Source organism: Diadema setosum, chromosome 20 (genome assembly GCF_964275005.1).
Source record: "Diadema setosum chromosome 20, eeDiaSeto1, whole genome shotgun sequence".
NCBI classification, from domain to species: domain Eukaryota; kingdom Metazoa; phylum Echinodermata; class Echinoidea; order Diadematoida; family Diadematidae; genus Diadema; species Diadema setosum.
The window spans coordinates 11,335,944-11,349,949 of NC_092704.1; the positions used below are offsets into that span (position 1 = coordinate 11,335,944).

Below are 14,006 nucleotides of genomic sequence, written 5' to 3' on the forward strand. Positions count from 1 at the left end.
AAAAAAAAAACATAGAAAGAAACCCGACTCAAATATCGCCGTTGTTATAACAAGAAAGAGAATTCATAAAACTACTTTCAAACCCCCCCCCCAAAAAAAAAATAAATAAATAAATAAATAAATACCTGTCAAAAACAGATAACAGGTAGGCCTAGGCCTATAGCCGTTTATGATGGAAAAAAAAGGGGGACACAAAAACGTCTCTGGGGGCTAAAAGTTTGTAGGCCTAATATTCAAAACACTCCCATTTCAATGAATGCAAACCGAATTCATTTCTTTTAATGGGGATTTTCTTTTCATCCTTACAATATGTAGGCACCTACCTAATATAATATTCTTCAATTCTGGCAATTTGATTGTAACCCTTGCCCCACTGTTGCTCCCCCCCCCCCCCCCCCCCCCCCCCCAACGTAACGCATGGTGATACATGGCACTGTGTTAGTTGTAGCAGAGTTTGTAGTACAACACGCTGTATGCATTTACCGTCAGCTAACTAGGAGATGCGCTGGCATGTGGTCCGGTGTACGTATTGTATTAGTGTATTACCTGTGTGTATTGTTTTCGCGCGACCATCTGACTCTCTGAGGAGGTAAGCTGACATGAAAATCTGTGTGATGTAATGGTCAGTTACGTCGTCGTAATAGTCTACTGCAACCTACTTCTTGCTTAACATTGGGGCATGGTTCCATTAATGAAACTAGGATTCTATAGTGTAATTCAACATTGTTTCATGTCGTACCCTGGGGGTCAGTGAGTGTCAGTAGCTGAAGTAGCTACCATGGTCCCACTTATTGAGACCTGTGTTAGCCAGACGACAGTCGGTCACACTGCATTCTGTTCTGCATGCAATGACCAATGACATGTCATGTCGATGAGCTGTGTCTATGTCTGTGACTGTGAGTGTGAGAGATTGCAAGAAGGACCTGCATCATATTCCTGACGTGACTCAAACGGCGTGTAATCAATGTATTCATGTTTAAGATACAACTTCATGCTCCTAGATAATCAGAGGATCAGCCATCAGCTCAAACACAGCGTCAATGCAATAGCAATTTGATTAGCAGTGGCTAATAAGCAGAAATTAGTTTCTAATAATGGCTTGCAGATGCTATGATCAGCTAGTACTAACTACTCTCTCGTCTAGTCTTGAGGCCTTGACACAAAAGTGTCAATGCCACAGTTCATCAATCATAGCCATTGAAGAAGAAGAAGAAGAAGAAGTTACAAATCTAATACAATTACAGATAATTATCATAAAAAGTTATTAATAGTAATGACTACAAAATGGCAATTATGCGTAAATGTGTGATGACATGACCACCACACCAGAATTAATCCTGAGTTGGCTGAGGAAATGTGCAGCTCTTGATACTAATAGTAACATGTAGTTTATTTACATCCCTTTTCTGTGTTCCATATGATGCCATGGCCATTTAGAATAGTTGTGTGTAAATTTACACCTTAATTGTTTATAGTGGCTTGGATCTCATTCGGTCGCCATGGCAAACTGCAAGACTCCGGTCAGCATCCTCCAGGAGTTGTGCGCCAGCAAGGGGGTAACGCCGGTCTACGACACGATAGGCCAGGAAGGCGCCTCACACCAGCCCAAGTTCACCATCCGCTGCACGGCGGGGGACGTCGGTGGCACGGGGCAGGGCCCCAGCAAGAGGGCGGCCAAGCAGTCAGCCGCGGAAGATGTTCTGCAGCAGCTAGATGTAGAAGTGCCAACAGTGGAAACTGAACAGGCTGATGGAGGGTGAGCAGAATCTTTTGAGTCAGAAAGAGTCCTCATTTGTGGGTGTCTGAGTCCTGTCTACTACTCATCATGTATGCTTTCAAGTTTGTCTTCCATTCTTTATCAAGCATTATACTTTTACTTCTGTCTTCTGTTCACTCATCAAAATTTCTTACAATAAGTAGGTCTTTACTTTATCAAATATTTTCCCCAAATAGACCTTTTGCCATCAGTTATTCTGTCAAGTCTATCGTCCCCTCATCAAACCATCATTGCAGTGCGTCCTTCCAGCTTTTGAAGAAGTTTGTTATTTTTTGCTGGTCAAATTTCTCTTCAATCTGTCCTCTGTTCGTCAAACTTACATTGTACTTGTCTTTCCTTTTGGCACCAAACTGACTTGCAGATTTGTCCTCTCTTTGTCACAAGTGTTACTTACTAGCAAAAATCTGCCTCCTCTTCAAATTTTTTTTTTCCTCAAGTCTTTCTTCTGTGCATCAAACATCTTGTTTTGGTCTCTCGTTTCTGTGTGACATTTTCTGCCAAATTCCTATTTCTGTCTGGTATGTTCTCACTCAATCAAACGTTTTGTTTCCAAGTATTTCTCGAGCACTCTTCACTGTCTTCTGCATCTTAGATCAAAGTCTGTGAGAAGATTTGAGGTTTTATATTGTAATGCTCTTATCCAAGGGCACATGTCTTTGGCGTCTCATTTGACTCATTTCTCAAATGGTAATGTGACTACCTGTACTGTGGTGGACTGGAAATGATGGGGGAAATGTGGATGCAATTGGAAAGAGAGAGAAAGGGAAAGACATTTTTCCAGTAATGTGTTCTACTCTGATATTATTGTGAAGAGAAGTGTAGAAGTTAGACTACTTTTGAGAATATAGCCAGAAAATATTTAAAAAACAGCCAAGGATTTGTGATGACCACCCGTTCAGAATTTCCAGAACTGCGCGAATGAAACAGCGTGGGCTTTTCCATTTTAGTAATTCTTTCTCCATAGATTCCAACAAAATTGTACGTGGAATAAATAATGACAAGTGAATGATAACACTAGAAAATAAATGAATGACAACAACAGAAGCTTTACAGCTGTGCTGGTCTCCCATATTTTTGCAGAACACTGAAATACAATCCCGTTGGGAAGCTGCAGGAGCTGGTGACCTGCCTGGGATGGAGAAAACCAGAGTACGAGGCTGTGGATGAGAGTGGGCCACCCCACAATAGACGCTTTGTTGTCGCGGTTACCGTAGACAAGTACAAGGAGCAAGGTATGCAATCATTTAAGTGTGCTCTTGAAAAAGTGGCACAAATTCACAATTTCTTGTGTAAGAAGACTACAGAGAAATTGATACATATATGCACTTGTTTCATCTAGAGGAGATTGGTGTCATGTTCTTATGTATGGCTTCCCTGTAAGAGAAATTGGAATATTACAGATACAGTTGAACCTCTCTTATCCAGCCTCCCTTTATCCGGATCTCTCTATTATACGGACGCAATCTCGCCGTGATTTTTGTTTTAATAATTACGGGAGGAAAGGGGGATTCCTAACTCCTTGAGAACTCCTACACAAACACACATGAATTACATATTACTTCGAACATGATTAACATACATTACATCAAATTGCTTACCTTCAGACATTTTAATATCCCCAAACATCCCCAAATGTAACAACGAAAGGTTGCAGTATACACATTACTACATGTGGTACTACAATTCGCTACATCAGTACATGTGTATGTATATGTACGTGTATAAAGCATTGAGTCTCCCGTATCCGGCCAAATCCCTTATCCGGATGAGCCCCGGTCCCGACTTGTCCGGATACGAGAGGTTCAACTGTAGTCCTAAATAGTGCTGCAGAACTAATTGAACATGCAAAAGGTAGGAATCCAATTATGCCTCTGCTGAATCGCTGGCATTAGATACCTGTTGCAAAAAAAGAATTGTCTATATAAGATTGTTCTTTTATGTCATAGAGTTGCAATAAAAAAATAAAAAAATCCCCTTCCGGTTCATATACTGCAATGAGTCCATACTCGCCTATAAGAAACCTCCACTCTCTCTGATAAGCATTTCCTTACTGTCCCAGTTTCATCCACTTGTTCATATGGAGATCTTTTGTTTGCTGTTGCAGCGCCTGTTTTGTGGAATAGGTTGCTGAACAGATTTATGGCTGAGACAGACACTAAGCAATTTGTAAAATCTTTGAAAAACTTATTTTCTGATGTATAAAACAAAAGTTATGTAAAGTGCATCTGTCAAGAATCTTTAATAGATTATTATGTACTATATCAATGTAAATTATTATCATATCATTAGTATAAATCTACTTATATATATTTATACATATTTCATTACCAACTTGTCCTTTTTACCCCAAAGTGACAGCTGCTTTGTCAAATGTAATTAAAAGTTTAGAGTTGCTGTTTTTTTTCAAAATCACCGGAATATTCTACATTTTCCTCACTTTCTGGGCTTCAGGCATTGATCAGAGCAAAAGGCTGGCAAAAAGGGCAGCTGCCAGTGCAATGTTGGAAGTACTTCAAAAATTGCCAGTCGACGTCAACCCAGGGCTCATAAACAAGAAGCAGAAGGTGAGCGCAAGGAGAAATTCCAAATGAATTTACTGACTGCCTTTGTCATCCACTTTTTCCATTAGGGTCAAGACTGTGCATTGCAGCTGCTCAAGGGGATGAAAAACATGATGGTGGCCTGTAGGGTTGCCACTAGATTTTATCACATTCCATCTGCAATGGCTGTCACATCGGATTTTTCTCATTTACATATCAATGAATTAATTGTCCTTCCTCAGAAATGAATGTGTGCACTAATTTTGTGATGTATCTTATACCTGTTCCTTTTACTGATAACTAGCAATGTATCAGAGGGAAAAGTAGGTGATTAAAATGTATGCTGCCACATTACACCAAGAGGCCCAGAGAAGACAAACTAAAGGGCCTTTTGCTGTGTACACCATTTGGCCAGTATTGACAAGGTCCTCAAACATGTAATTTGCTTTCTCTCTAGGGGAGTTCTAGTGGCTGTATAAAGATGCTCTAAAGGTCAAGGTTCAGAACAATAGTAAATATTTTAGAATCTTGTGATTTCTTATGTAATTGTGCACAGTGAATTGGTATGTACATGTACATGGTATTTGATGTAACATCATTAAATTCTGCACAGGAGTGAAGCAAGATTAGATTTTGCTATTAGCAAATGCCATCGTTTGGCACAATATTCAAATGTGAGTTTGGTATACACTATAAAGAGATGCATGTGTTCAGGGTTCAAGATTTTTTTTTTTTTCCCAAGCACTCATCTTTATTCAGACAGTAGCTGTTACCTGTTTTTAAGCCTTTTTGCATGAATAAGGTGCACATGTCATCAGGCCCTTCCCACATCCAAAATGACATCCCTCAATGTAGTAGTGTTGCATGCAGAGGCTAGGGAATTGTCACATGTGATGCTGAATGCTACAGCGCCTCTACTGCACCCATGATGCAAAACTTCAGCCCAGAACCTTCTTTACTTTCTGTCAGATGATTGCATTGGCTGGTGTCTTTTTTAAAGCATTTTTTTTCTTTGTTTTTTTGCTTTCTTTGCTTGCAGCAAAAGCGTCCAAAGCTTCCTTCCCAGAGCCGATTGTTTATCAAGAATCTACCTCAAGCTGACGGTCCATTCATTGCCAGTCTCAGGGTGAACCCACTCCAGTTTCCAGGTGAACACAGTCAGATGTTTGTTTGTTTGTTTGTTTGTTTGTTTCCTGGAATGTTTGTGGGTTTGGTCTGGTTTGTTTGATCGTCTCAGTTTTAGCTGCATGTGCATATTTACCTAATCATTGTTGATCACACTCCATATAAATATGTCTAATATTTACTTATATATCTGCATGTGCACCATACATAAAACTGACACATATAAACATGAAACATATGAAATAAAGGGATTTAAAAGAAAAAAAGACAACTACACATTACACCCACATGCACACATATATATGCACAAGCATATGCCTCAACATGTGAATTCCATTAAAAAAAAAGGTACGGTCCCACAGATACCCAAGTACAGATATACACATGTAAAGTGGTCACCACTTGAACCAAAGCATGTTTATTACAGCTATTTTAGATTAAAAAAAAAAAAAAATCAAATCTTGAATAGTTTGTGTAAATGTTGGAAGCAGTAAGAGGTTTCCTAAATGATTTTTTGCCATTGCAAATAATTAATATGGATTTTCATTCCAAAGATACTCTAAATGCCAGAGTCTCAGAATGTGAATAAGCTTTCTCTGTCCACTATACTGGATAATCTAAGTTTGCTGCTCCCTCTTTGTCCCAGATCCCACCTACTCCCAGATGCTTCAGGACCTGGCCGGGGAGCAGCACTTCAAAGTGGAGTACGTGCCCATAGAGGAGCAGACCAAGGCCGGCCACTACCAGTGCTTCGTCCGCCTCCAGACCGCGCCCGTCACCGTCTGCTTCGCCAACGGCCTCTCGCGCAATGATGCCATGGAGACAGCCTCAAACAATGCACTGCAGTACCTGAAGGTCATGGCCCTGCGGGCGGCCGTGCCCAAGCCCATGGAAGCAAACGGACAGATGCGGGTGAAACTAGAGCCGCATTGATTCAGGGCCTGCCGTTGTTGCATGTGATGTAATGGACATTTCGGTTCTGTTTCTTTTTTAAAAGATTGTTATTCTCTTGCAGTATCAAGGATAGAATAGGTGATGTGGAACTCCAAGGAGTTGGCATGTCGACCAGAATCTTATGGCTGCATCATGCTAAAATTTTGTGCCTCGCCACTGGCATGACTACAGTCTTGGTGTACTGTACCTCACTATGTAACAAAAGCCCAATTTGCCCTTTAATCATGGACACAGCGTCAGTAGAGCTGTTGATGAGGATGAAGATGACTTGCACATATTTTCATGAAGATGTTTATATTGCTGTCTGCAGCACAGTCATTTTTCATGCATTGCAGATTTATAGACAGGAAAAATAGAGGAATGTTTAAAAATAGTCCCCATAACAAAACAGAGCAAAAAGTGAAGGTGATCACCCCGCCCTTGCCCTTGACCAGTTACGGACAGGGCAAGCAATAATAGAAATATTTCTAGAGCTGTGAACAGATGGAATAAAGCAGGATCATTTTTAATTTGTATACACAGAGTTCATGTATTCATTTCTTTTCTCTCTTTATTATTTATTTTTTTTTTGGGGGGGGTAGGGGTTCAGTATTGTACACTTGTTACTGAGTGTAGATGCTTGTGTTATATTCAAATCATGAAAGCAGTGTAAAAATTCAGTCTGTTAGACCAGACTACACCATGAGAGCAGTGTTCTTTAACCCTCTTTTTTTGCCAGAGACTTTGGACAGAATGTAGGATGCTGTGCTAATCGGCACTCAAAAAAACATCAAGGGTCAATATCTCTCTTTGTGTGTTTACATACTTGTGAAGTGTGTATTCTGTGGGCATTCTTGCCACATGGTTTGTAGAGTAATGTGGTAATCAATGATGTGAAAATAACCTTTTTTTCGAGGGGGGAGTGGATAGAGTATTTTTAGATATTGTCAGTAATCATGTGAAAAACAGCATGTTTTTGTACTTGAAAAATTTTTCTCTATATACATGTAATATGCAGAGTGGTGCCTGTGAACATTATGAAAAAACTACTGATGTGTCACTTAGAGCAAAAGTTTGTTTTTGTATTCAGGGATATTGTGCAGTCATTCTCTAGTAGAGAGGTTTATTCTACACAATGAAGTTCTACTGTATAGAAAGTATGAAGACAGCATTGATTACCAATAACCACCTTTTTGATTATACACCAAGGGCCATTCTGTTTTTGTCCAGGTTACAAAACTCATTGCTCAAAGATTCAGGGTGATACAGTGGACTCCGGTTATAACGAAGTCCTTGGGACCCGCAGTTTTCTTTCGTTATATCGAAATTTTGTTATAACCAAACAAATAAACAATAAAAATACAATGAGTGGAAAATGTTGTAGCCTGAATTTGACTTCGTTGTAACCAGAATATTGTTATAACCATGTTCGTTATTAACAGGAGTGCAGAGACTCCAACCCCAAGCACCTTCTGATCTGGAGATTCTCCCACCTGAAACCCCCAGCAAACGGGAGACCCAAGTTTATGTGAGCGAAGCGCGAAGTTCCTAGGGTTATAGATGCTCTCTGGTGCTATCTAAGGCTTATTTTTGCAATATACGATAGCAATAAGTAAGAAATCCTTTCCAACGGGAGACATTGAGCCAGGGCGGGAGAAATTAAATCTCAAACGGGAAAACGGGAGATTTTGCAAAAGTGGGTTTTCGGCGGGAGATCTCCCGTCGAAAACGGGAGAGTTGGAGTCTCTGGGAGTGCACTGTACATGCATGCTGGCCACTGAAATGAAGAGAAGTCGTGTAGTCGGCGGATAGAGGACTAAATGAAATGGATTTTCCTTGCACTGGGAATGAGCTTCTCTGCACTAAATGAGTATCCCCATACCTTCCGTTCCAGTTCTACTTCATGAGGTATCGACATCCTAATCACGTCAATTCAACAGCACTGTATAATTTATCTGCTAGTCCAATGACAATTAACTTGCCCTAAAGAGAGTTTGTTCTTTTCTTTTTTTCTTTTCTTTTTTTTTTTCACTGTATGCCTCATCCATTTAGTGAGTCAATTTTGTGTGTGTGTGTATCAGGACTTCTGAACAATTTCGCAAGTGGTTACATTCACAATTGCGGAGCACAGCAGTTACCATGCACCTTGATCACGAATTTTGTACTGCGTACCAGTACATGCATGCATTCGTGTTGGGATAAGAGTTAATATTTTTGCGTGCTATCAAATTCACTAAAACACCTGGTACATTATTAATTCACATGTTTTTTGCTAGTTGTCCGAAGGTGTTTATAAACCCTAAAGGGGGTATCTCACTGAGCGGCGAACGTTTGCGAACGTAGCGTATTTGGGATTTCGCCAGGGTTCGTAAAGGGTTGCAAAAGGTTCGTTAACAGTCGCAAGAAAGTTCGCAAACGGTTTTTATTGTCGCAAACAGTTTTTCTTGTCGCAAAGAAATTTTGAACATGTTCAAAATTTCTTTGCGAACCTTTGCGAATTTGTATTTTCGCTAACAGTTGCAAACATTCGCAAAACACTTGTAAGAATTCGCAAACGGTCGTAATACGGTGTCGCTAACATTTTTATTTGATTCGCCACTGCTAGCGAACAAGTAACCATATGGTTCCTATAGAAAAGCTTCTGAAACAGACATGGTTCCACTCTAAGAAAGTTCTTGAAGCTCTTGACATCTCCGTCATGTAATTGCTGCAAGTCTGTCCTCTGCAACCACTCTCTGACCCAAACAGTCTTTCTTTTCTTCTTCCTTTCTTGTTTTTCTTTATTTTATTTCTCTTATGCTGCACAATAGCTGTAGCAGCAGCCTGACAAAGCAGCTCTTCAAGGATAGCAACACCTTGAGCCTCTTCTTGGCAGAAATTTATTTCCATATACTGGAAATCCATCTTGAACGGTTGTCACATATCTGAATTCAGTGGAAGGTTTTACGTTCGTTTTATCGGTGTGACTATACATAATTGCCTGGTACTTTTCTAGGTCCAAGAATATTCGCAAAATTGTCACAAAGGATTTGCAAATAGTTGCTAATATTTGCAAAACTGTCGCTAACATTTGCAAAACTGTCGCTAACATTTGCAAAATTGTCGCTAACATTTGCTAACATTCGCTAATAGTCGCCATCTGTGTTTCGCAAACACTTTCGCAAACGTTCGCTAAAGTGTTGCTAATTGTCGCTAAACATCGCTAAAAGTCGCTAACTGTCGCTAATGGCAGAAGCGAACCTTGATTTTTCGCAAACGTTCGTCAGAAAAGTTGGCGAATCTCAAATTCGCTACGTTCGCAAACATTCGCCGCTCATTGAGATACCAGCTTTAGTGTACTGAGCTTTTTTGAGCTGTAAAAATTAGGGATGACGGATGATGATGATCACCCTCCCCGTCTTGGAAATGCAATGTCCCATGATCTTGAAAATTTGCATGCTGATAGATTGTCATATGCTGAATCTGATGACATAATTTATTTTCATAAAATTAACATACATGTAATTTGTTTTTGGTAATTATGATTCATTAAGTGCTTTCTAAATCCTCAATTATTAGGCAGATTTTAAGCATGTATAGAATTGTCATAATTTCAACTAATCGAGTTTGAAAATATATGGAAAATGTGTAATGATTAAGATTTTTTTTTTTTTTCCAGAGGAGAAATGAACCATGTCCTATGTATCTTTATGTGTACAGCAAACTTGTGTAAATTGTTGATGCGCAAATCTACCACTTATGAATTACAAGTGTATTGTAAAAAAAAAAAAAAGAAAAAAAGAAAGAAAGAAATCTACGGTGTACTAAAGTGAAAATGTAGGTAAAATAATGTTTTTTACCGGACCCATCAGCACTACCATATCCTCTATTGTCTTCTATTACCCTGGATATTGTAAAACTTGATAGTATATTTTATGCAAATTCATATGAATATTTGTAAATTTTGATTATTTGGAAATTTCAGTGCAAAAAAGAAAGAAGATGGATCACTCATTTAGAGATGAGAGAGAAAAGGCAAACAAATCCTTTGCAATGCTCATAAAACATTTTCAAAATTCACTTCGTTCATAATCATGTGCCTCAAATTCACTTAAACCTATCAGTTCTTCATGTGTTTGTTCTGTCAGTTTGCCCTGTAAGTCACATAGCCATGTGGAAGCTTAAAACAGTTATATGAATCGAGTATTAACACTCTATTTCCCCCACTTACAACCAAAAGACTCCATCACTTTTATGTCCTTTTGTTTTGTCTTGTTTTTATTTTTGTTTGTAATTGTTTGTGCTCCAAATGTACAAACATGTATTTCATAGTTTCCAAACCATGACCAGTTTTTATCAGAACTATAAAAAAGCATGAAGCAAGTGCCTGATCATTCCCTTGGCGAGATTCATGAAGTAATGCAGTCTACTGTGTATACAGCATTGAGCAGTTTTAATGACATGCACCTACTAATTCACATACCACACCCCATATTTCTGAGATGGACGAATGTGGTATCAAAATGTGTGCATGAAACTTAAGGAGAAAAAGTCACAAAGCAAGAATCTGAAATTCCCTGCGGTCGCGATGCAGTCACCAAAAAATATGGAGGTAGCAGCCCCACCCCCCTCTGTAGTTAGGGTTGTGATATGTGAAGGTACTGTACACTGTCTTCAGAAAATTGAGTAGTTACCCAAATTCTTTACTGTTTGTATATTTAGTTTGTTATAGTCAAAAGTTGGAACTTTTTCATTCACTATTTTAAATTGTAAATGCAGTTGAGATGTCAATAGCAGAATAATTTTTTTTCTCTCTCTCTCTCCCAATGCAATGAAAATCAAGCAATGGGGAGGAAAAAAGGAAAAGTGATAGACAATTAGACTCAGGTGATGATTGTACTGGTATGCTTCATTTTTTGGATACTGAATGACTGGTTCATTCACTTTTTGATATGCGGTGTATGCTATTTGTCAGTATTTGCTATTCAGATTCAGAACATATTCAGCAGAGAGTGACATGTATTTTTAGCAAGTTGTTGTCTCTTATTCTTTGTGCAGTCTGCTATCACAGGCGTGGTTATGTAGCATATTACAATGTGATTGCCAAACACATCTTTTGATACTTTGGTCCAAATTGTGACTTCCAGTGGAATCCACCTAATATCTAAGTTAAGTGTATAGAGAAGAGTGCTGTCAAACAACCAAATAGTTAAGATTTCACTTTCATCCAATAAATGAGAAATGAGCAAATTTTGAATTCTAAGGTTTCACTCATTCTATTAAGGTCAGTAATCTTGTCACAGTCACATATTATGCAGATTTCAAGAAAGGTGGCAATGTCCTGCATGCACACAAAATTATACCAAGTTTCCTCTCTTCTCTCCCCTTGATTATGAAGATAACAAAATATATCCTTTCAGGAAAATTGTCTTGGGCCTCATTTCATAAAAGTTGATATGATTGCAACTCTTGCTGGAATGGCAACTTCCCACAGCAACAGCCAATCACGAAGCTGGATTCTTGTCATTACCATGACAGTTTCCATTCCAGCAAAAGTTGCCATCATATCAACTTTTTATGAAATGGCACTCTGAGTTGTAATCTATTATGATGACATTTTAAGTCAAAGGAGGAAGTTTAATATAGGTGCTACATTATTAACAGAATTGCTAATTTGAATTTTTCCTTACAAGGCAGTGGGCAAGTTTTGAGGCAGTGATGTGTCTTCACAGTGTTGATTTTGCATAATTATACAGTCATCTTCTCCTAAGTCAAATCCAAAGTATCCACAGAAAATCCTTCGACTTGCGTGAATTTCGACTTCGAAGTAGAAATATTCCACATGACTTTGTCCTTCTGGGGCAGAATTTTTCGACTTGTGCAAGGTGGACTTAGGTGAGGTTGACTGTATGTTGTTGTGACCGATATCATTGTTTTGCAACAAATATTATAAACTTTAGTATTCCATAACTATCTAATTTGTGTGGCCGTTGTGAAAGAAAACTCAACTGTTTTTGTTTGACTTAACTGTTCTTATTAAAGTCAACTTACACACAGAATGAAGTCTCTCTTTGGAACATACTACATGTACTTATACTGTTGTAAGACACTGGTATTTATCAGTTGCAAAAATGGGGAGTTTGAGACTTGTATTTACCACACAAAACTGGTCATGTGTACCCAAAGTATTTCAATGCATACATTTTGATACACACTCATACTACATGTATGTTTATCTTTACAGAGGAAACAGAGAGAGAGAGAGAGAGAGAGATATCATCGTGTGCAAAATGTTAATGATTATAGATAGATACTGTAGATAGATAGATAGAAAAATAGATTGATAGATACTGTAGATAGATAGGGAGATAGATAGATAGATAGATAGATAGATAGATAGATAGATAGATACTGTAGATAGATAGATGCTGTAGATGGATAGATAGATAGGTAGATAGATAGATACATAGATAGATATAGATAGATAGATACTGTAGATGGATAGATAGACAGATAGATAGGCAAAGCACATGTATATTGGGACTCATTTTTCTCTAAAAATGTTAAGATTTAAAATTTTGGTTGCCTGAAAAAAACACACACACACACACACAACTGTCTTAGTCCGAAATAAAAGGAAACGTAGGAATTTCATGGAAATCTTTGTTGCCCGATCTGGCCACCAGAAGAGATTTTTTTTTTTTTTTTTTTTTTTTTGGGGGGGGGGGGGGGTTTGGTGGCGGCCCGTTATCAATCTTTAGTGGCCCCGGGCCAGCGCTAATGTCGAGCTCATATATAAAATTTCTGGACCACACCCCTACCAAACCCTTAACCACAGCCAGGCTCACAGCATTTCAATAACGCAAAACAAAATGAAACTTTTTCATGATCTTTCTCCTTGCTTCGTAGACTTTTATCTTATGTTGGGTCGAGTGTTTATCAGAGGCGAATTTCCGCCAAGAAACGAGAACAAACAATGTCCTAGGACAGGACCTTGTAACCCTTGTTACATTATCACTGATTGCCTGTATGAAGTGAACATTGTAACCCGTATGCTCCGCTGTAAGTACTTTAATACATATTCGTCAGTGGTTTTCAGCACAGACTGGATTACCCGCACCTTGGATCTTGGTTATTGGACCTATAATCCCGCCATTAGATTTTAATTTGTTTCATGGAGACAGCTTTCATATCTCCCTCGAATATGGCGTCCTCTCCTTACCAGTTGAACGCGAAGCTGATGTGTTTAATCGTCATCTCTTTGCTGCTCGGCGTGTTCTTCTTTCGTCATGCATCGGAAACAGGCCTAAAGCGAGGATGGGCTCTTGCAGTCGTGTACAGTATGTATTATCACCAAGTAAAGAAGTTTCAGAAAGAAACAAACAGAATTTTTAATTCATAATATATTATTACGTCAGTTCATCCCAGTTAGTAAATGATTCGAATGGGAGGGTTTCATTCAGTATGTTCATGATGTTTCTCGGCATTTCACACGTACACATCGACGCACCAGTATCCATGATCAGTGCTCTATGTTCTTTGCTTTATTGGTCTTCTGTTTACTCAGTTCCTCGTAACTACTCTAATCATATCATTACGTAATATGCGTAATATGATAAACCCCATTTCCGGGGCTATTGCTGGTGCTTACC

The 14,006-nt window shown here is 38.8% G+C and overlaps 1 protein-coding gene across 1 annotated transcript; it reads left to right on the top strand.

Annotated features, from left to right (window-relative positions):
• The first annotated feature begins 538 nt into the window (after positions 1–538).
• LOC140243865 (RISC-loading complex subunit tarbp2-like) lies at positions 539–6,395 on the top strand. Its single transcript, XM_072323538.1, has 6 exons — positions 539–589; positions 1,476–1,756; positions 2,858–3,009; positions 4,229–4,341; positions 5,357–5,465; positions 6,089–6,395. Exons 2-6 carry the CDS (start codon positions 1,500–1,502, stop codon positions 6,373–6,375), a joined length of 918 nt encoding a protein of 305 aa, XP_072179639.1. The 5' UTR covers positions 539–589; positions 1,476–1,499; the 3' UTR covers positions 6,376–6,395.
• Positions 6,396–14,006: the final 7,611 nt, after the last annotated feature.

Coding starts and splice junctions, on each gene's coding strand:
- LOC140243865 (XM_072323538.1), top strand. CDS start 1,500: ATGGCAAACTGCAAGACTCCGGTCAGCATCCTCCAGGAGTTGTGCGCC. Junction 3,010..4,228: donor AGACAAGTACAAGGAGCAAG/GTATGCAATCAT, acceptor TCTGGGCTTCAG/GCATTGATCAGAGCAAAAGG. Junction 5,466..6,088: donor GAACCCACTCCAGTTTCCAG/GTGAACACAGTC, acceptor TCTTTGTCCCAG/ATCCCACCTACTCCCAGATG.